This window comes from Stomoxys calcitrans, chromosome 1 (assembly GCF_963082655.1).
Source record: "Stomoxys calcitrans chromosome 1, idStoCalc2.1, whole genome shotgun sequence".
Taxonomy (NCBI): domain Eukaryota; kingdom Metazoa; phylum Arthropoda; class Insecta; order Diptera; family Muscidae; genus Stomoxys; species Stomoxys calcitrans.
This window is the reverse complement of record NC_081552.1, coordinates 211,893,628-211,917,166: the sequence shown is the minus strand read 5'-3', so window position 1 is coordinate 211,917,166 and position 23,539 is coordinate 211,893,628. Positions and strand designations below refer to the sequence as shown.

At 41.0% G+C, this 23,539-nt stretch overlaps 1 protein-coding gene and 1 long non-coding RNA gene across 2 annotated transcripts in view; one reads left to right on the top strand and one right to left on the bottom strand.

Annotated features, from left to right (window-relative positions):
• Nucleotides 1-23,539, bottom strand: part of LOC131998582 (uncharacterized) — a 211,953-nt gene that overhangs the window by 20,357 nt on the left and 168,057 nt on the right. The window lies entirely within an intron of this gene.
• The window catches only part of LOC106086019 (uncharacterized), a 35,135-nt gene continuing 23,312 nt past the window's right edge, over nucleotides 11,717-23,539 (top strand). The window contains exon 1 of the mRNA XM_059371074.1: nucleotides 11,717-11,974. Coding sequence (XP_059227057.1) covers nucleotides 11,735-11,974 — 240 coding nt within the window. The 5' untranslated portion in view covers nucleotides 11,717-11,734. The remainder of the gene's footprint in view (nucleotides 11,975-23,539) is intronic.

Sequence of the window (23,539 nt, the reverse complement as noted above, 5' to 3'; positions counted from 1 at the left end):
AAAGTTTAAACAGACTTTGAAAGGTCATTATACAACGAGTATTGTACCTACTACCATATTTTTTAAGTCCCCACATGATCTTCCAGCTATTAAAGATTTCAATCGTTTCTTGGTTTGGTACAGCACACTTAGTTGTCTTCTTCTCGATAAGAAAACAAATCTATGGTGTCCAATATGACACTCATTGAGCAGATGCATAATAACACACATAAATTTAAATCAGACCAACTACTGCTAGACACCATAGTGGAATAAGAAAAAACAAACGCTTGATTTTTTCTACACTTGTCTTTGCCCCATGTGCTACAGCCAGAGAGTGAACGTGCTAACTTGAAACACTTGCTGCTGCTGCTGCTGCTGCTGCTGCTATTTGACATTACAAGGTACTATGTATGGAAAATAAAAAACCAAAAGCGACCGGAATCTTGGATGCAAAGAATGTTAAGCATCATATGAAAAAAAAAATTGGTGCAATCTGCGATGATGGTTCGATATGTTGGTCAAGTGGTCCAACAAAACAAACAGCGGAGACACATTGACATTTAGGAAAGGAAAAAATGGTCATTGCAAACTAACTATTCAACAACAACAACAAAAAAAGTACTCTACTTACATCTCATGTGGAGAGATTCGTTGACATTGTAATCACTATGAAATAAGAGTGTTATAGAAGTGGCATGGATGTTTAAGCTAATTTTATAAACGGTATTCGATTACCTTTGAAAGGAAAACCATTTTAAAGTAGTCTATAACAAAGTTGTAATAGTCAATGGGTTGTCGGATGAAGTGTAAATAGTATGGGGTAAGTGTTACCAAGTTGGCACTGCTGTATCTGGTAAACTGGAATTGAAAAAAATCCCCATTTACCCAAGAACATTCTATTGGGAAACTGCGGGGATACTTCTCTAAACGAGTTGCTGTCCGATAATAGTTTAAAGAGACCTTCTTTTCATTGTCGAGTCCAAACGGCTTGCCGCATATTGACAACACTTTAATAGAGTAGTCAACAATGATTGCAAATTTGCTCATAAACATTCCACTGACAAACAGGGACTGATAACTTGAGCAAAATGCCTCACAAGTGCCACCAGTCATAACCACTGCTGGAAATGTTTCTAATTTTCTTGCCGGGATTTAAGCCCTGGGGTTCATGGTCAACGAGAAATAACAGCTATAATATTTTTTTTATTCACAGCGTTATATTTGGATCGAAAATCACACCCGGCTATTGTTGGCGAACTCAGTCACTTGAAACCATAAATCGTTATAATGATACAGTTAAAAACTTATTGGTTCCCAAAAATCATGATGTAAATCGAAATTCAAACAAGTAACAGCGTGCCAAGTTTGGCCGGACCGAATTTTGGGAACCCACCTCCATGAGTTCTGCTAAAAATTTAGACAAACGAAATTTAGTTGAAGGGCATAATTTTATTCTACATACCAAACTTCTGTCAAACCAGCAAAAAGTAAAGCTCTTAGAAACCGAACAAGCATGATCGAAGGACCGGTTTATATGGCAGCTATACTAGGTTATAGACTGATTTGGACTGTAATTCGCATAGTTGTTGGAAGTCGTAACAGAACGCCGCATGCCAAATTTCAACCAAATCGGACTAAAATTGCGGCTTGTAAGGGCTCAAGAAATCAAATCGGGAGATCGGCTTACATGGGAGCTATATCAGGTTATAGACCGATTTTTATTGTACTTAGCACACTTATTAGAAATCGAAACAGAACACAATATGCAAAATTTCAGATAAATTGGACAAAAATTGAGGCTTGTAAGAAGTCAAATCGGAAGATCGGTTTATATGGGAACTATATTAGGCCAGTTTGGACCGTACTTGACACAGTTGTTGAAAGTCATAACGGAACACCACATGCAAAATTTCAGCCAAATCAGAAAAAATACCTGCGGCTTCCAGGGGGTCAAGAAGTCAAATCGAGAGATCGGTTTATATGGGACCTATATCAGGTATTCGGGCCGTATTTGACAAAGCGGAACATGACATGCTAAATTTCATCCAAATCGGATAAAAATTGTGGCTTCCAAGGGCTCAAATCGGGAGATCGGTTTATATGGGATCTATATCAGGTTATGGACCAATTTAGACCGTCAAATTGGGCGATCGGTTCATATGGGAGCTATATCTAAATCAGTCCGGAATGACTCATATGCAATCCCCAACGGCCTACATCAATACTAAGTGGCTGTGCAAAATTTCAAGCGGCTAGATTAACTCGTTCCACCGCTATCGTGAATTTGACGGACGGACGGGCATGACCAGATCGACTCAGAATGTCGAGTCACATGTGTCACATGCCACACAGAACGCGTAACAATTGACTTATTGAGATGCGAGTTCGGTGAACATTTTATTTCACGTTCGGCACCGGTCAATTGGGCGGCTAGGTCGTGCGATTTAATGCCTTTAGAGTATTTTTTGTGGGGCTATGTTAATGTTGTCTATATAGATAAGCCCGCTTTAAGTAACTAACTTTAGTAGCTGCTATATAGACCGATCTCTCGATTTAAGGTCTTGGGCCCATAATGGACGTATTTGTTGTCCGATTTCGCTAAAATTCGGTACAGTGAGTTGTGCTGGCCTCCGATATCATTGTTCAATGCGGTCGGTATCGGTCCAGATTTGGATATATCTGCCATATAGGCGACTGATCTCCCAATTTAAGGTCTTGGGCCCATAATAGACGCATTTATTGTCCGATTTCACTGAAATTTGAGGAACGTTCTTGTTTTATGTGACCTATATCGATTCAGATTTGGTTATAGCTGCCATATGGACCAATCTCTCACTTTAAGATCTTAGGCCCATAATAGACGCATTTAATGTCCGATTTCGATGAAATTAGGAGTTATGTAAGGCCTCTCAACATTCTTGGTTAATACGGTCCAGATTTTGATATAACTGCCTAGCTGCCAATACAGCCTAGATCGGACCAGATGTGGATATACAATAGCTGTCATATGGACCGATTTCTCGATTTTAGGTCTTCGGCCCATAATAGACGCATTTATTGTCCAATTTCGCTGAAAGTTGAGACAGTAAGTTATGTACGGTCCCTCGACAATCTTGTATAATTTGGCCCATATCGGCCAAGATTTGGTTATAGCTGCCATATAGACCGATCTCTAGATTTAAGATCTTGGGCCCAAAATAGAGGCATTTATCGTCGGATTTGGCTGAAATTTGGTACAACGAGTTGTCTTACCATTCTTGTTCAATACGGCCCAGATCGGTCCAGATTTTGGATATAGCTGCCATATAGACCGATCTGCCGATTGAGAGTCTGAAGCCCATAAAAGCGTTATTTATCACCCGGTTTCGCTGAAATTTGAAAAACTGAGTTGGTTTTAGCCTACCGATATCCGACCTAGTTATGGTTTAGATCGGATAATATTTAGGTATAGCTGCCATATAGACCGATCTACTGATTTAGGGACTGAACCCCAAAAACTGCATTTATAACCCAATTTAGCAGAAACTTTAAATAGTTGTAACTTTAAATAGTTGTAACCTCCCGACATCTGAACTAAATATGGTTTCAATCGGACTATATTCAGATATAGCTGCCATATAGACCGATCGTCCGATTTAAGGTCTGAAGCCCATAAAAGCTGTATTTATTACCCGATTTTGCTGAAATTTGAATCAGTGAGCTATTTTAAGACTCCCGCTATCTGACCCAAATATGGTTAAGATCGGACGATATTTAGATATAGCCCCTAGAGGGCTTAATTCTTATCCGACTTGGCAGAAATTTAGCACAGTGAATTGTTTTAAGACCTCTAACATACGTGTCAAGTATGGTCTGAAACGGTCCATAGCCTGATAGCTCCCATATAAACCGATCTCCCGATTATAAATTTGTAAGCCTCTAGAGGACGCAATTCTTATCAGAAATTTTGCACAGGGGCTTTTGGTATGACTTTCAACAGATTTGTCAAGTATGATCGGAATCGGTCCAAACACTGATATAGCTACCATCTAAACCAATTTCCCGATTGAACTTCTTGAGCTCCAAGAGGACGCAATTCTTATCCGATTTTGCTGAAATTTTGAATAGTGACTTTGTTTGTGTTTTCTAAAATGCGTGCCAAGTATGGTCTGAATCGCACTTAAACCTGATATAGGTCTTAAATAAACCGATCTATCGATTATACTTTTTAAGCCCCTAGAGGGCGCCATTCTAACCCGATTGAGTTGAAATTTTGTACAACGGCTTTTCTAATGATCTCCAACATACGTACGAAATTTAGAATGAATCGGCCTTAAACTTGTTTTAGCTCCCATATAAACTGATCTCTCGAGTATACTTTTTAAGGCCCCAGAGGGCGCAATACTTATCCGATTTAGCTGAAATTGTGTACAAGGTGCTTTGTAGTAACTTCGAACAACTATGCTTGTTATGGTCTAAATCGGTTCAATGTCTGATAGGGCTCCCATATAAACCGATCTCCCGATTGCACATCTTGAGCCCCTAGAGGGCGCAATTCTTATTGGATTTAGCTGAAAATGTTCACAGTGACTTTTCTATCACTTTCAACCTATCACCTATAACACTTTCAACATACGTGCCAAATATCGTCCCTAGTCGGTCTAAATACTGATATAGCTCCCAATGAACCGATCTCCCCATTGAACTTTTTGAGCCTCTAGAGGGAGTAATTCTTAACCGATTTGGCCGAAATTTTCTACATCTACTTCTCTAATGACCTTCAACATACGTGCCAAATATGGTATGAATCGGTATAGAACCTGATGTATCTTTCGATAGCACTTCTTGAGGCCCTAGAGGGCGCAATGATTGTCTGATTTCAACATTCGTGCCAAATATGATCTGAATCGGTCTATAGCCTGATATAGCTCCAAATGGAATAGCAATTCTTAACCATTATCCTTTGTTTGCCTAAAAAAAATCCTAAAGAACTTGACAAATGCGATCCATAGCGCAGGGTTAATAAGATTCGGCCCGCCCAAACTCTGCAAGCTTTTACTTGTTATTGTTAAAAATCGGTTTGAAGTGTAAATGGTACAAATCGATCCATGTTTGGGTATAGCTCCCTCCTGAATATTTGGCATTTTTGGTTTATCCCTCGAGGTCATTTAGGATCTACTAGTAAAACCCAATGCCGTTATTGTATTATTCAAGAAACTAATAACACTAATAACATTCAGTATGTGTCTTAAGTCTTTTGTTTATGTCTTATGACGTATCATCATCATCAAGTTTGTTACTTAAGTCTTTAGTCCTAACACACTTTTCCAAGCATTCGCCTATTCACACTCTCGCAAAAATCGCAAAATGTTGATTAATTGAACTCATTGCTCTTCTCATTAAACAATGCAATAATTTTCATTAATGTTAACCCAATAATAGGCAATCATTGATAAGCGAAATATAATCAATGAACTACATAAATAAATATTGCCATTAATGTTTTTAATACCGTTAGCGAAGGAGAGAGGGGGGCAATGAAAGCGGCAAAAAAGATGATGCGATTTAAAACTCCTCTCGGCAATATAACCTTCAAAATAATTTAGAGCAATTGAAAATATAAACAACAACAACAACAAGTTGTGAGAGACCCAGAAGAGACTATCCCCATGAGAGTGAGAGTTAAACAGAGATCATAATGAACTACTCCCCCATTGTCATTATGAGCCATAAGCTGGCGATGAGTTGGAGATCCATGATGCTCTTATTGTAACAGCAGCAAGCACACAAAACAATGACACCAAAACAAAACAAACCACAATTGTATTGCTTGCCACCAAGGGGTTCACAGATAGCCCAACACTACTCCACACAATGACACCAAACATTTTGGCGCCGCGAAGAGTTTGGCAGCTACTGTTAAATGCTCTAAGCGATAATGTTCATTGGTATTCTGTTAACAAGATGTTGATGAAGATGATGACGATGACGATGGGGATGTTTTGATGATGATGACTCTGCTGTTTGTGGAGCCTCCAATGTTTGCTTGGCTTAGCGTGTTGGCTTGTGAGGGGAGGCCTTAGAAGCTGGCTGGCTGGCTGAGTACTGTGGCATTGCGATGATGTTTATGGGTGCTGGTATAAAACTAAAATGCTAGCGGATTTTTTTAGCTTTTCCATTACAACCAGCCGCGAAGTAACACGTGCAACGCGAATCACAGCGCGAGCAAGGCAACCCTTCACTCAAACACACACTCGCCAATTTTGAAAGTGTTTCGAGAAAAAAATGTGCGTAATTTAAAAAAAAAAAAATCAGTATCAAGAAAATTTATGGCAATTACCATTTTGGAAGATATAAAAAAAAAACATTTGAATAACGAAAATAAATAAACGATCAGGCAAATAAACCGCATAATTGAGAAACTTTAAATGTCCAGTGATGATGGTGTCTTAGAGAAGTGATGAAGGTGTATTCGTTACCCACTCCATGAATAGAATATCGATGTGTGGTTTCATGAACAAGCGTGAGAACGAACTCACATACAAAGAAGACAATCGATTTTATTGTTTTAAACATTTCATTGCCCAATAAACAAGAAGTACCTCTCGAAAAAATCCTTTCGAATTTTTCAGGAAGAGAAAACCAAGAAGGGTAACAAGAACAAACAGTGATTTTATATCAGTAAGGCAGAATGTTTTATAGTCGACATTATGGAGTGTACCCGTTTGCCTAAGCAGACTTCAAAATAAAAATTGTGTTCAAGCCCAAGAACAAATGGATGAGGAACAGGATGGAAGAACAGACAGACGGTTTATCTGATATTAAGTAAAAGAGATATCGAGGCCAGAAAACTACATGGAGAATAAAGAAAAGATGGACTAAGAAATGACGTGGGGGAGCTCTTCAAGGAAAATTGGTAAAAGTATGGACGAATACACGGGTTGACCCAATTAGGAACTTTAACAAGTAAAAGCGTGCTAAGTTCGGCCGGACCGAATCATGGAAACCCATCACCATCGATTACCGGTCTATATGGGAGCTTACGGACAAAAATTGTGATTTATAATGAATTCCAACAACTGTGCCAAGTACGGTCCAAATCGGTCTATAGCCTGTTATGGCTCCCACATGCCCCGATCTCCCGATTTGACTTCTTAAGGCCCTGCAAGCCACAATTTTTGTCCAATTTGGCCGAAATTTTGCATGAAATGTTCTGTTATGATTTTCAACAACTGTACTTAGTAAAGTCCAAAGTACAGTTGATGAAAATCATGACAGAACATTTCATGCAAAATTTCGGCCAAATTGGACAAAAATTGTGGCTTGCAGGGCCTTAAGAAGTCAAACCGGGAGATCGGGGCATGTGGGAGCCATAACAGGCTATAGACCGACTTGGACCGTACTTGGCACAGTTGTTGGAATTCATTATAAATCACGATGTGAGAAATTTCAGCCGAATCGAATGAAAATTGTGGCTGCCAGGGGCTCAAGAAGTCAAATAGGGAGATCGGTTTATATGGATGCTATATCAAGTTCTTGACCGTAGTTGGCACAGATGTTGGAAGTCGTAACGGAACACTCTTTGAAAAAGTTTAGCCAAATCGGATAAAAATTATGGCTTCTAGGGGATCAAGAAGTCAAATCGGGTGATCGGTTTATATCAGATTATTGACCTATGTGGACCGTACTTGGCACAGTTGTTGGAAGTCATAACAGAACACCACATGCAAAATTTCAGTCAAATCGGACAAAAATTGCGGCTTCCAGGGGCTCAAGAATTCTAATCGAGAGATCGGTTTATATGGCAGCTATACCAAACCATGGAGTTAGGAGTTATTTGCTCCCTCTAGAGGCTCAAGAAGTATAATCGGGAGATCGGTTTATATTGGAGCTATATCAGGTTATGAACCGATTTTGATCATACGTGGCACAGTTGTTAATGGTCAAACTAAAACACTTCACGCAAAAATTTCAACCAAATCGGATAATAATTGCGCCCTCTAGCGGCTCAAGAAGTTAAGATCCCAAATCGGTTTATATGGGAGCTATATCAGATTATAAACCGATTTGAACCATACATGGTACAGTTGGTGATGGTCGAAGTAAAATACCAAAAAATGCAGTATTTCAGCCAAATCGGATAAGAACAGCGCCCTCTAGCGGCCCAAGAAGTCAAGATCCAAAATCGGTTTATATGGGAGCTACATCAGGCTGTAACCGAGTCGAGCTATACTTGGCACAGTTGTAGATGGTCAACACTTGGTGCAAAATTTCAGCCAAATCGTATAAGAATTGCTCCCTCTAGCCGCTCAGAAGTCAAGATACAAGATCGGTTTATATTTGAGAGCTGTATGAACTGATTTAGACCATACTTGGTACAGTTGTTGATGGCCAAACCAGAACAATTCATGCAAAATTTCAGCCAAATCGGATAGTATTGGGTTGCCCAAAAAGTAATTGCGGATTTTTCATATAGTCGGCGTTGACAAATTTTTTTTACAGCTTGTGACTCGGTAATTGCATTCTTTCTTCTGTCAGTTATCAGCTGTTACTTTTAACTTGCTTTAGAAAAAAACTGTAAAAAAAGTATATTTGATTAAAGTTAATTCTAAGTTTTATTAAAAATGCATTTACTTTCTTTTAAAAATCCGCAATTACTTTTTGGGCAACCCAATAATTGCGCCTTCTAGCGGCTAAAAAAGTCAAGGTCCATTAACGGTTTATATGGGAGCTATATCAGATTATGTACCGATTTGAGCTATACTTTGCACAGTTGTTGATGGTCAAACCAAAACAAGTTATGCAAAATTTCAGCCAAATTGGATAATAATAGCGCCCTCTAGCGGCTGAAGTTATGTCATCTATGCCAAAACATGGAGCTATTTATTTGGCCCAGTTACAACCGCAACTGACCAGAAGTAATCAGAAGAATTTGTGAAAAATTTCAACCACCTACCTTTACTCCATCGAAAGTTTGAAAGAGAGACGGGCGGGCATGGTTAAATCGACATATAATATCCAGGCGATCCAGAATATATACTTTGTTGGGTCTAAACTCAATAATTCGATGTCTTACAAGCGGAATGACGAAATTCATTCATTCAAGTGGTATATGGAAAATTTTGTCATAATTGAATCACAAATGCGATCTCCAATTTGATAACAAACAAGTAAAAGGGCGTTAAGTTCGGCCGGGCTGAACTTTGGATACCCACCACCTCGGGTATATATGTAAACCACCTTTCGTCATAGTCCGGTGAAAAAAGGCAAATGCTATACGGCAGCTATATCCAAATCAAGACCGATTGTGGCTAAATTGGAGAAGAACATCGAGTGGCATAACGCAGCTCGCTGTCTCAACTTTCGGCGACATCGGACAATAAATGCGCTTTTTATGGATAGATCGGTCTATATGGCAGCTATATCCAAATCTGGCCCGATCTGGGCCAAATTAAAAAAGGATGTCGAAGGGCCTAACACAACTCCCTGTCCCAAATTTCAGCAAAATCGGATCATTAATGTGGCTTTTATGCGCCTAAGATCTTAAAACAGCGGATCGGTCTTTATGGCAGCTATATCCATATCTTTACCGATCTGGGCCTAATTGAAAAGGGATGTCGAAGGGCCTAAAGCAACACACTGTTCCAAGTTTAAGCAAAATTGGATTATAAATGCGCCTTTTATGGGCCGAAGACCTTAAATCGAGAGATCGGTCTATATGACAGCTATATCCAAATCTGGACCGATCTGGGCGAAATTGAAGAAACATATCGAAGGGTCTGACACTACTCACTTTCCCAAGTTTTGGCAAAATCGGACAATAAATGCGCCTTTTATGGGCCAAAGACCTGAAATCGGCGAATCGGTCTATATGGTGGCTATATCATGATATACTCCGATATGGTCCATCTTTAAACTCAACCTGTGCAAAGTTTCAGCTCGATATCTATATTTTTAAAGACTGTAGCGTGATTTCAACAGACAGACGGACGGTCGGATATGGCTAGATGGTCTTGGATGTTTACGACGATCAAGAATATATATACTTTATAGGGTCGGAAATGGATATTTCAATGTGTTGCAAACGGAGTGATAAAATTTATATACCCCCATCCTTCGGTAGTGGATATAAAAAGCAACAGACGGACAAACGGTACAGAAAGAATACGCGGACATACAGACATGACTAAGCCGAATCAGGAAGAATTTCTGAGTCGAATCGTAGATTTGATCACACCCACAATAGTGGTGCAAAGACTGTTCATGTTTTAACCACAAATGCCATTTAAATGTGGACGTTGACATAGGAAATCTTCCAACGTCTCTTCATTATCCCCACATGCCCTAGACATGCTGTCACTTACCGCCCAAATTCTGCATAAGTGCGTTTTATGTCCCTTTATGATACTGAAAGGCATTCTGACCTGTCCCTTACTTCTTCTCAGTAATGGCCTTATCCCCTCCTAATCCGGAAGGCCTCATAGGATTTTCAACGCACTAAGGGCATCCAGAGGCGTCGTCCTCTGTGTAGCTGTGATGCACAACAAAACTCTCCTTTACATCTGGCTGAATATTGAACACTAGTTGGATTTTTGCAGTGCCGTACACCAGACGTCAACACCATATATCAAATACTTTACCACTACGGCTCATCTCCAGGTCGCAACCAAACGGAAGAGTTTTCAGAGTTTAAGGGATGGCAGGTTACTGACATCCGTCGAAGGGCGATTATCACATTATTATAATATTACGCTTCTACAATGTCGAGAAGGAGATTGTTCAGAACACCGATCGGCATGCGAAGTAGCCACTCCAGTCCGTCTGCCTGCCTGTCTGTTAATGAATTCTTGCGATCAAGTCGTATTTGTTGCCCAATATCTTCCAATTTTGCACACGTCACTTGTTTGGCCCAACAACAAACGCTATGGATTGTGGTGAAAATCGGTTAAGATTCAGCTCACATACATACATGCATATACAGTGGCATAGATATGTCTACATACCTTTTCATAACTAGAAGTTACTTAAACTGCCAGTAGGTAGGTAGGATAAGATTTTACTTTAAAAACTAAAACTACAGTACCGGAAACAATGCAAAAAAAATTAACAAAAATAGACATTTTGGAGAAAACTTTTTCGTACAAAAATTTCGTTTCGAAAAAGGTGCTTACTGAGTGGTGTATGTAGACTTTTCTGTCCCACTGTATATAGTCCGATTTATACTTGTCCTTATTAGCAAGTTACAATGAGAAGTTTCAACCGATCTGAATGAAATTTGGCATGAATTGTTTTATCAGCCATCTGATAACCTTTATCCAATTCGTTTCATATATCGTATCCGTATAGACGCATACGGACGTTCGCATAAATCATGGGCCAAAAATATATGCCACCTTTTAACGGTTTGGCATAAAATATTTTAGATGTATCTGCATGACTTTCAAATGCAATGACTCGATTATGATAGTCTCAATTTATAAACTAAAGTATAGACATAACAATAATTTTGGTTTAGAACGTACCATCTAAACCACTTCATTACCCCCCTTTTGCTTGATATCGTGTTATTCGACCATCTATCAATCTTTCGCTTTTTTTCTTCTTCTATGCATTGCAGTTGCCTTCAGACCACAATCAACAGTCATCGCATAAGCCGCAAAATAGTACCATCAGCATCAGCATCGGCAACGGCATCATCCATAACTTGAACCGCATCTTCATTTAGAGATCGCACCGAAGTTCGAACCAAAAAAAACACAGAGATATACAAATTATGGCGGCCCACAAATTTAACTGCAACAATTTGAAGGCGCTCACCACTACTGCTGCTGCCAATAACAAAAACATAAGCCAAGCTATGCCACCATCGTCGTCCGCGTCCGTCAAAGGCATGCAACAACAACAACAACAACAGCACGGGCATCATCTTCCGCGGCTACAGCTGCCTCAAATTGTTGCAGTAGCTACTGTCATTTTTGGCCTGCTATTCTCTTCGTGCATTTGTGTCAGTGGGGTAAGTACGAATATTAATTCAACTATGACTTCAATCAGGCCACAACTACAACTTTTGCACTTTGCTATTGTACTTCGACCGGGCTTCCTTTCTTCTAGGCAGTCATCGGGCGAGCAAAACACAGTGGTTGCCACATAGGGAAATGTTAGCAACATTTTTGTTCTTCTGTTTTAATTCATGATTTCGAGGTGAACTCTAAAACATTTTTTACAAGTATTTCGATCTAGACATGTGCTTCCGTTTGTCCGTCAGTCTGTCTGCGGTAAAAGTTCATAAAACTTTGTCAACTTAACCTACCTTAGGTAGGTTATGTGCGTTAATGTGGCAGTGAGTGATGCACTGAGGCCGCACCCCTTGCCGATGAAGGACTCCATCGAGTCAATCCGGTGTATACAACTGAATGCCATGGTATTGTTAAGATCATAGATGGGCTATATCGGACAATATCTTGATATGCCCCCATATAGGCTGATTGCCCGATTTATGGTCTATGGCCCTTAGACGCTGCCCGATTTCGCTGAAATTTTGCGCAATGAGTTGCTATAGAACCCTAGATATCCGTAGAGAAGATGGTCGATTTAGCCTCTATATTGACCGATCCCTCGATATAAGCCAAAAAAAAAAAAAAAAAAAAAAAAAAAAAACATATATTACCCGATATCGTTGAAATTGCCACAGTGAGTCAGTGTCTTATAACCTTGAATTTCCGTATGGAATATGGTTCAGATCGGATAATATCTTGACATAGCCCTCATATAGACCCATCTCCCAATTTAAGGTCTGATCCCCGTAGAAGCCGAATTTGCTGCCCAACATCCAAGCTGGGAACCATATTTGGATATAGCCGAATTTTGTCGAAATTTGGTTCAGACATATACCTGGGGAAGTGGGTATCCAAAATTTGGCCCAACCGAACTTAATGCCGTTTTATGGCCACCACCATAGGACAGGGGGGTATACTTATCTAGTCAATCCGTTTGTAACACCTTTTATGGCCACCACCATAGGACAGGGGGGTATACTTATCTAGTCAATCCGTTTGTAACACCTGGATATATTGACCTGGCCTCGACCTGAGACCCTATAAAGTTTATATATATATATTTAAGTTCGTCTGCGTCGATCTATGGTTGCCCAAAAAGTAATTGCGGATTTTTCATATAGTCGGCGTTGACAAATTTTTCCACAGCTCGTGACTCTGTAATTGCATTCTTTCTTCTGTCAGTTATCAGCTGTTACTTTTAGCTTGCTTTAGAAAAAAGTCCATTCTAAGCTTTATTACAAATGTATTTACTTTCTTTAAAAAAATCCGCAATTACTTTTTGGGCAAACCAATAGACATGTCCGTCCGTCCGCCATTCAAAATCCCGATAGCGTTCGAACGAATCAAGATATCCGCTTCAAATTTCGCATAGATACTTCTTGTCGAGGTAGGTCCTTGGGGGTTTGCAAATTGGCCATATCAGTTCAGATTTAGATAGAGCCCCCATATAAACCGAGAACCCAGTTTTGACTTCTGGAGCACCTAGAAACCTCAATTTTTATCCGATTTTGCAGAAATTTGGCAAAAGGACTAGCGTTCTTACTTCCAATATCAGTACCGCACAGGATCTCAATCGATTCTATAGCCCCCATACAAACCAATCTCAGGAATTGACTTTTTTAGCCTCTAGAAACCTCAGTTTTCATTCTATTTGGCTGCAACTTGGCACAAAGTCTCTCGTTCTGACTTTCAACATCAGTGCCGAGCATGATCCGAATCGGTCTATAAACTGATATAGCTCCCATACAGACCAATCCCGGGATTTGACTTTTTGATCCCTTAAAAGCCTCAGCTTTTGTCCGAATTGGCTGAAACTTGGCACAAGGACTTCGGTTTTACTTTCCTGATCAGAATTAGTCAATTAACTGGCATACCCTCCATAAAAACCGATTCCCGTATTTAACTTCTTGAGCCTCTAGAAGCCTTAATTTTCATCTAACTTGGCTGAAAATTGACACAAAGACTTCTGCTATGAATTCCAGCGTCTGTAGCAAGTATGATACGAATTGGTTTATATATCGACATAGGCCTCTTAAATACCGATTCACTTACATGACAACTTGAGGCCACAGCAGCTGCAACCAAGTCCCGATTTGATTGAAATAAAATGATTCAAATAGCAACTGAGCTTATAAACGCACATTCTTAGCAGACTCCATGGCGGTGGGTACCCAAGATTCGGCCCGGCCGAGCTTAGTACGCTCCTCCTCCTCCATAGGATGGGAGCATACCAATATCTTCATTCCGTTTGAAAAACATTGAAATATTGGTCTAAGAACACATAAGGTGTATATGTATATTCCTGACCGTCATGACCCGATTTTATGTCGATCTAGCTATGTCCGTCCGTCTGTCCATCCGTCCATCTGTCTGTCTGTGGAAAGCACGCCAACTTTCGAAGTAGTATCACAAATACTTCTTATAAGTGTAGGTTTGTTGGGATTGTAAATGGGTTATATGCTATAGCTTCCGTATAAACCCAAGCTCCGATTCTACTTTTCATCCCTTAGAGAGTGCAATTCTTATGCGATTTGGCTGAAATTTCGTAAAACGAATTTTCCCATGACCTCGGTTCAAAACCTGATATAACCCCAATATAAACCAATCGCCCGATTTTACTTCTTGAGCCTCTAGTGGGCGCTATTTTTTATACGAATTGGCTGAAATTTTGCGTTTTGACATTTTCTATGACCTTCAACATGCTTGCCAACTATGGTCTTAATCGGTTCATAACCTGAAATAGCTCCCGTACAAACCAATCTCTTGATTGTACTTCTAGAGCGTCCAGAGGGCGTTATTGGGTAAATACCCGGGTAGGTTAGATTAGATTAAGTTTAAGTGGCAGTCTGCCATCAGGCTCACTTAGACGTTTTCGTCCATTGTGATACCACAGGAACAGAAGAAGGAAGATGTCTTCCATTTCCTACCGTTGAACCATCCAGATAGCTTTAAAAAGCCCAATAACTTACGAATGTTCAAATCCGCGAAATCATGCAGGTTCTCAAAGAAATGAGAACCTAAAGTAGAACTCCTTCTGACTGCCAGTGCGAGAAACACACACAGAAGGTGTTCTACAGTCTCTTCTTCTTCGATGTCCTCACAGCTTCTGCAAAAGTCGTTGCTGGCAACCTTTAGTCTGTCAGCATATTTTCCGTTTAGACAGTGACCTGTCATGACGGACACAATGACTAAGTCGTCTGTTCTCGCCAATGACAGCAATGCAGTGGACCTCTTCAAGTCTAGATTAGGCCACATAGTTTTGAATGCTGACAGCCCCCTCTTTGTGACCATCTATCATTCGTTGTCCTTCGGGCCTGGTCCTGGAAACTTAGCTTACATGTTGCTAGAGGTATACCCACAGATTCCATTCTCCCAGGAATGTGTAGGGTGGTTCCTATTCTCGCAAGCTCATCCGCTTTACAATCCTGGGTGACCCGGCACCCAGAACAGGTAAATTTTGAACTGTTCACCCATCTCTTTAAGAGATCTGTGACAGTCGAGGGCGATTTTTGTGCTCAGAAATACGTTCTCCAGGGATTTAATGGCTGGCTGGCTGCCTGAGAAGATATTTATGCCAATCGTCGTAATGACATTATATCGTAGCCATTCCACCACTTCCTCAATTGCAAGGAACTCCGCTTGATACACACTGCAGTGGTCGGGTAACCTTTTCGATGTGACCAGTTCTAGATCTTTGGAGTACACCCCAAAGCCCACCAGGTCGTTAAGTTTGGAACCATCCGCATCGAAGTTTATGTAACTTCTGTAACCAATCGTAGTTCCAATCGGTTCTATTAGGAATAGTGGTACAGTACTTTTTATCAAAAAACGGCTCAGGAACATCGGATATTGTATCAAGGAAAACATATTGTCCGTAGCAGCCACATGACCAGAGAGAAAGCTCCCTTAACCTCACGGCAGTGTTCGCCACAATGTCCAGAGGCATAAGCTGTAGCATTAAATTCAGTGCATCAGATGGTGTTTTCCTCGGTGCGGCTGTGATGCACAAACAAGCCATCCTTTGGATCCGGTTAAGTATTGAACAGTAGGTGGACTTTCGAAGCGCCATCCACCAGACTACAACACCATATAGCATTAAAGGTCTGACAACTGCAATATATACCCAATGCATGAAGCGCGGTCTAAACCCCCCAACTTTTGCCAATGGCTCTCTTGCAGGTGTATAAGGCAAGAGTTGCCTTTCTTACCCTTCCCAAAATGTTGGATTTGAAGTTCAATTTCCTGTCCAGCAAAACACCCAGGTATTTTGCGCTTTCTGTCATCGGAACATTCTCTCCACCCAAAGAGGCAGTTTCCACTGCAGTCAACTTGTATCTCCTGCTGAAAAGAACAACTTCTGTGTTGCGCGGATTTATACCTAGACCACTTTCGGTAGCCCACTTTGCTGTTGCACGTAGAGCTTCCTGAAGTATATCTCTTAGAGTGCTGAGAAACTTTCCCCTAACCACAATTGCCATGTTATCAGCATACGCGACCACTTTTACACCTTTTTTCTTACAGAGACAATAAAATATTGTTAATGACTATATTCCAAAGTAGAGGAGACAGTACATCTCCTTGAGGTGTTCCTCTGCTGACCCATATTTTTAGATCGACAAGCCTGCCGTAATGCATCTTTTAGTAATTAAGTGATTACTAAACTTTCTTACAGTAGAGTTGATGCCTAGAACTTCCAACACCTTCATGATTGATGTCGGTTTTAAATAATTGAAAGCACCTTCATTGTCAAGAAATGCCACTATTGTATATTCCTTGGCAGCGAGAGAACCCTCTATGTAGCCGACTAGATCGTGAAGGGCTGTTTCAGTGGATTTGCCTTTAGTATATGCATGCTTCTACCGCGACAGGTGATCTCCAGGAATCTTTGCCCTAAGTGTTTCAATCAACCTCTCAAGAGTCTTCAGCATAAAGGATGACAGACTAGTAGGAAGAAAATCTTTCGCCTTCTTGTGGTAGGGTTTTTCTGCTTTCGGAATGAAAATGACCTTCGTGTCCCTCCACCCCACGGGTAAATGACACACTGATATAAGCAGAGTATATCTCCCTTAGCCAGGGAACCAGTCTATCCGACACAGCTCCAGATTCCCCAAGTTGAATACATCATCAGGGTCTGGCGACTTAAAGGAGTCCAAACATCTTATCGCCCAAAGGATTTTCGGCTCAGACACAGTTTCCCTTATATCCGGGTATTTACCCATTTTATCTAGATCTACCAGAATACACTGTGCCAAATTTCATCGAATTCGGGTAATAAATGGATTGTTTATGGCCTCACTACCCTGTATCGGGAGATCGGGCGGTCTATATATAGGGCAGCTATATCCAAATATAGTCCGACCTGAATCACACTTCAAAGAAATGGCAAGGGGTCTACCAGAACTCACCGTGCCAAATTTCATCGAAATCGGATGAAAAATGACAAATTCATTGCTTCAAGGCTGATCTGTGATTTTATGAGATCAGAAGAAGAGGTTTCTATACCAAGAATACGAAATCATTAAAAATTGTTTGAAAAATATTTGTATACCCAAGATATCTGCAAGATTATTAATATCCAAATAAATACCCAAGCGTTGGGTATTCACTTTACTTTACTTTACTTTAATTGGCTAAGACAGAATATTTGTTCCACTAGCCTAACGTAGAATAGCGTTCCAAGCGCCTCGATCTTCTGCGCTCATTCTTAAATCTCTGACACCAAGTTTCGAGATGTCTCCCACCACTTGATCTTTCCATCGGGCTTTTGGTCTTCCCGGTTTGAGTGTACCACCGTTGTTGCCTTCAAAAGACTTTTTTGCTGGAGCTTCTTCATCCATTCTGACAACATTATCTAGCCAACGCATCCGTTGTATTTTGATGCGTGTAACTATGCTATCGTCGTCATACAGTTCATACAACTCGTGGTTCATACGTCGCCTATATTCTCCATTAACGAAAACTGGTCCATATATGTTACGAAGAATCTTTCTCTCAAATACTCCAAGTACTGCCTCATCTGCTTTCACAAGTACCCATGTTTCAGAACCATATAACAGCACGGGTAGTATCAGTGTCTTGTAAGTATTTACTCGTCTGTCGTGAAGTGGCCTTGTTTCTAAACTGCTTACTTAATCCAAAGTAGCATCTCTGTGCCGGTATCGTTCTTCGCTTTATCTCAAAACTGATGTCATTCGTTTCGGCGGTGCCGAGGTAAATAAAGTTACTGACTGTCTCAAAGTTGTGGTTCCCAACTTTCTGCATTTTCTTTATCTGCTCGGTTGTGCAAGGCTTTTTGGGAGTTGAAACCATCCATTTCGTCTTATCTCCATTTACTGCCAGATCCATTTTCCCTGAATCTCTTTCGATTCTTTCAAAGGCTGCAGTTACTACTTCCAGTGACCGGCCTATGATATCGATGTCGTCAGCGTAGGCGAGTAGCATGTGCTCTCTTGTGATTAGTATACCATATCTTTTCACATCTGCATCTCGTATAATTTCTCCATCAGGATATTAAAGAGATCACACCATAGGCTGTCTCCTTGTCTGAATCCTCGTTTGGTATTAAATGGTTCGGAGAGATTCTTTCCTATTCTAACTGAGGAACGCGTATCAGCAAGTGTCATCCTGCAGAGTCTTATTAATTTTGCAGGGATACCAAACTCAGACATGGCTTGAAATACCTTTGAACGTAAAGGAGTATCGAAGGCGGCTTTGTAGTCAACAAAGAGATGGTAGGTGTTGATTTGTCCTTCTCGGGTCTTTTCCAGGATTTGGTGCAGTGTGAATATCTGGTCTAGGTCTAAGCCGCATTGATAGGGCCCAATTATCTCATTGACTTAAGGTTTTAATCTTTCACACAGTACGCTCGAGAGTATCTTGTATGCAATGGGAGGAGACTTATTCCTCTGTAGTTGGCACATTCCGTCTTGTCTCCTTTCTTGTGTACGGGACATAGTATGCTGAGGTTCCAATCATCGGGTATGCGTTTTTCTAGCCAGATTGCGCAGATAAGCTGATGCATACGCCTTATCAACGTGTCGCCTCTGGTCCTTAATAGTTCAGCGGGTAACCCGTCGGTTCCTGCTGCCTTGTTGTTCTTTAGTCAGGTCACTGGTACTTGGACCTCATTCTGACTTGGACGTAAACATTCTATACCATCATCAGGGATTAGTTCTGCGGTATCCTCTTCGCCGCCAACATCGGACACTAGCAGATGGGTAAAATGTTCTTTCCATATCATCAGCAAGTTATGCGTGTCATTTAGCGTTGGGTATTTACCCGGTAGAAACCCATCTGTACCTATACATAATGCTCGATGAAATCATCATCGTTCTCTTGGGCAGTTTCTCAATGGCCTCTTAAGGGTGCAAGCCTCTTGTCTTAAATAGCCAATCTCGGAAGTAATTCTGAGCATTGCATATAGCATCTTTAATACTGGCGACATTGTCCTGGTATTTAGCCTTGTAAATCTTCTCCACTAAGTGGTATAGCTCTGCGGTACACCATTTCAGTTTGACTATACCAAGTTGGCTCATTATTATTGCACAAAATCTTGAACTGAACAGCACTCAATGACATGAGAGAAGTAAATTGCAAATTTTGCCCATTAACATTCCACTAAGGAACAGGTGCAAACTTCTCACCTATCAAAGAGTGCAGTCCGATTTAAGTTAAAGCTCAATGATAAGGGGCCTCCTTTTTATAGCCGAGTCCGAACGGCAGTGCGACACCTCTTCGGTGAGAAGTATGCCCGCTGTTCCTTGGTGCAAAATTTGCAACAAGCTATTTGTAAACTTTTCGAAAATCGTTTTCTCACCATTCGTTTTTATAAAAAGGCATTTAATGATATTCCTGCCACCCATCATTCTTACAACTTAGAATTATATCTTCAAATTGAGTTTTTAATGCCACTGTTCTCTTGCCACAATTCATCCGTTTCTTTTTTTCAACTGAATATCCACATCTCCACATGTCTGTCGGTTTTGTCTCATTCGGGGTTGTCTCTTGAAGTGATCTTAACAGAAAGATCATGTATTTTTCGTGTTTTCCAAACATTACATCAAATTGGTTTTTATTATGGTCTCAGTAACTGTCTGTCTGTCTGCACTATCAACGCTGGTGGATGGCTGTTTTTGCCTCACCACCAAAGGGAGAGCAACGACTGAGAAAAAAAAAGTGAAGGCAGGCAGGCATCTATCTAAATGTTAATTTTATTGGTTGAGACTATTTGGAAGTTGAAGACTTCAAGACTGGGGGTTTGTTTTGTTTTGTTTTGGGGTTTTTTCTTCTTCAGTGGTGTTGTTGTTTGGAGTTTTCCGTTTCTTGAGATTGATGCTAAGTTGTCTGAGTGTGTATGCTTTTCAAAGTGTTTTTTGAATACATGAGAACCTTTGGGGTTTCGGAGTCTATGTCTATGGTTTCATCTTCATTTTCTTTAAAAGCCCTTTTGGGAAATGCGATAAATGCGGTTTTCGCAATACTCATTTGGTGTTGAAATACAAAATGTGTACGTCTAAAGCTGATTGTTACTTTTTTTCTGTTTTTGCATAGGCTTTAAATGCCACAATTATGGGGGAGTTTAAAAAGAGTTAAAGTGATTCACTGAATGTGGTTTTTTTTTAGAAGTTTTACACATTGAGGCAAATATTTCAAGGTCGTTATTGGAAAATGGGGAAATTAATGTTTAAGTCTTGATTCTTGTTTGAAATGTTGGGTACAGTGGTTGTGTTCTAATGTTGCTCCGCAAGAATGAGGAACATCATTTCGTGAAAAATTGTTCCAGACCCTCAGGATAGCGAAATATAGTACAAATGCAAATTTTGCCCATGAACATTCCACTAAGGAACAGGAGCAAACTTTTCACATATCAATGAGTGCAGTCTGATTCAAGTTTTCAGCTCAATGATAAGGGGCCTCCTTTTTATACCCGAGTCCGAACGCAGTGCGACACCTGTTTGGAGAGAAGTTTTACATGGCATAGTACCTCACAAATGTTGCCAGCATTAGGAGGGGAAAAACACCGCTGAAAATGTTTTCTGATGGTCTCGCCAGGATTCGAACCCAGGCGTTCAGCGTCATAGGCGGACATGCTAACCTCTGCGCTACGGTAGTCTCCGTACACTGATAGAAAAAAGACGTTGCGACATCATGCATTAATATTGTCATTATCATACACAGACGCTGTTGTAAATATTGTTAACAAGTGTGTATGGGTTTGTGAACACGCGATGTTGTTTCATACTCCGAGCGTTGTGAAGATCATCCCTACAAAATGTGTATGAATACCAACCCAAAGTTTAAATGACTTAAAAAATATTGTATGAATGGATGGAACGCAAGTTCAACACTCAGCAGTAGTAATTTAAAAACCTGTGCTCTAGACGTTGTCAGAATGTGAACAGGTGTAGACGTACATAACCGGCTGTGGTGCAATGTGGTAAAGCAAAAAGTTTCTCTCAAAAACCCATGTCTAAACTGAAACATTAGTAGAAGTTATGGGAGTGAGAGCAGAGACAACGGAGGACATGTTGAGGCTTTTGATGAAAACCCATTTTCCACAGGATACGACGGGACTCACGGAGACACCGCAATCTTGGAATAATGACATTGGTCGAAGGTTTATCATAACGGAATTAATGGTCAAGGAAGCCTTGAGGAGCTTCAAACCATTTAAGTCACCCGGCCCTCATCTGGCCTATACTTATACATCGAAAGCCTGGCAAGAGACAAGGGTGGTGTTTGAAGCCAAGGCAATGCAAGGCAAGTTATGCGACACCAAAGGCCTACAGACACATAAGCTTTACGTCCTTTCTACTCAAAACCATGGAACGTATTGTGGACACCATGATTAAGCGTAGGACATCCAGCGAACTGCTCAAATACAAACAGCATGCCTATGTCAAGGGAAGGTCGGTGGAGACTGCCCTGCACGAGGTTGTGCATAAAATAGAAGAATCCTTCCATGCCAAAACGGACACCCTGGGGATATGCATTGACATCGAGGGGGCTTTTAACAATGTACGGACCGACGACACACTGATCCAATCCTTAAACCAGTACCCGGTCCTTAGAGACTGAATAAACCATATGGTAAGGAACAGGTGGATAAATTGTGTGTCTCATGACGTAAATATAAGGGATAAAGTGGCGCAGGGCACGCTACAGGGGGGCACTTTATCGCCACTCCTTTGGGTGACTACCACCACTGAGGAGGGATTTGAACCCGTCTGCTATGTAGTCGATATTATACTTCTTCTAAGAAGTAAAGATACGAACCAGCTATGCAGAATGGCCGAAAGGGTCTTTCATAAGGCATATGACTGGGATAGTCCCAGGGGTCTCAATGTTAACCCAGAGAAAACTGAAATATGCCTGTTCACGAGGAAGACGAAGCTGGTGAAGGAATCCTTGAGGAGCTTTAAACCATTTTAGTCACCCGGACCTGTTGGAATATTTCCGGCGCTACTAAGAGGCAGACTATCTGGCGCCTCAGATGGCCAATATTTTCACAACGTGCCTAAGACTTGCATGTACTCCGAAAGCCTGGCTGGAGGCAAGGGTGGTGTTCATACCCATCACCTTTCCTCAATAAGACGATTTGGATATCTGACAAGGTCAATTACTTAGGTGTGATCTTGGACAGGAAACTGAATTGGAAGTGTCACATTCAGGAGCGTACTGAGAAGGCTCAGAGATGTTGGGCACTATGTAGACGGGCCGTCGACTCGAAATGGGGCCTGAATCCTAGGATAGTCCACTGGCTCTACAGGAGAGTGATTAGACCAATACTTACTTACGCCTCAGTAGTTTGGTGGACTGCTATGGAGAGAAAAAGTGCAACATAATTAAGTATGAGGCAGCCACTGCGGCTATGAGACTTAAGGCGATGGGAGACTGGATTGAGGATGGCAGCAGCACATACCATCGCGGTAAAATCCAGGCGACGATAGGAAACCTGGAAGGAAGGGAAGAGGTTTCCGATCGGATACCTGAGATTAAACTTGAAGTCGAGTGCGAGGCATTGCTGCCATCGGCACGGTCTTGAATTGACGGAACCCTAGTATTGCCATTTGGAAGATCATGTTACACGGATGGATCAAAGCTCGAGGACAGAGTGGACCTGGGGGCCTACAGAACCCAGGGACTGAGATCTGTTTTAGACTGCATGACCATAATACGGTCCTGCAGGTGGAGATCCGGAAGACCGCGTGTCATACATTGGCTATATACTGCAGTTGTCAGACCTATAATGCTATATGGTGTTAAGGTCTGGTGGACGGCGCTTAAAAAGTCCACCTACGGCTCAATTCTTAACCGGATCTAAAGGATGGCTTGTTTGTGCATCACAGCCGCACTCAGGACGACATCATCTAATGCACTGAATTTAATGCTACATCTAGTGCCTCTGGACATTGTGGCTAGACAAATTGCAGCGACCACTGACGTGGGGCTAAGAGAGCTTTCTCTTTGGTCATGTGGCGGCTACGGACACTGTGTTATCCTTGATACAATGTCCGATGTTC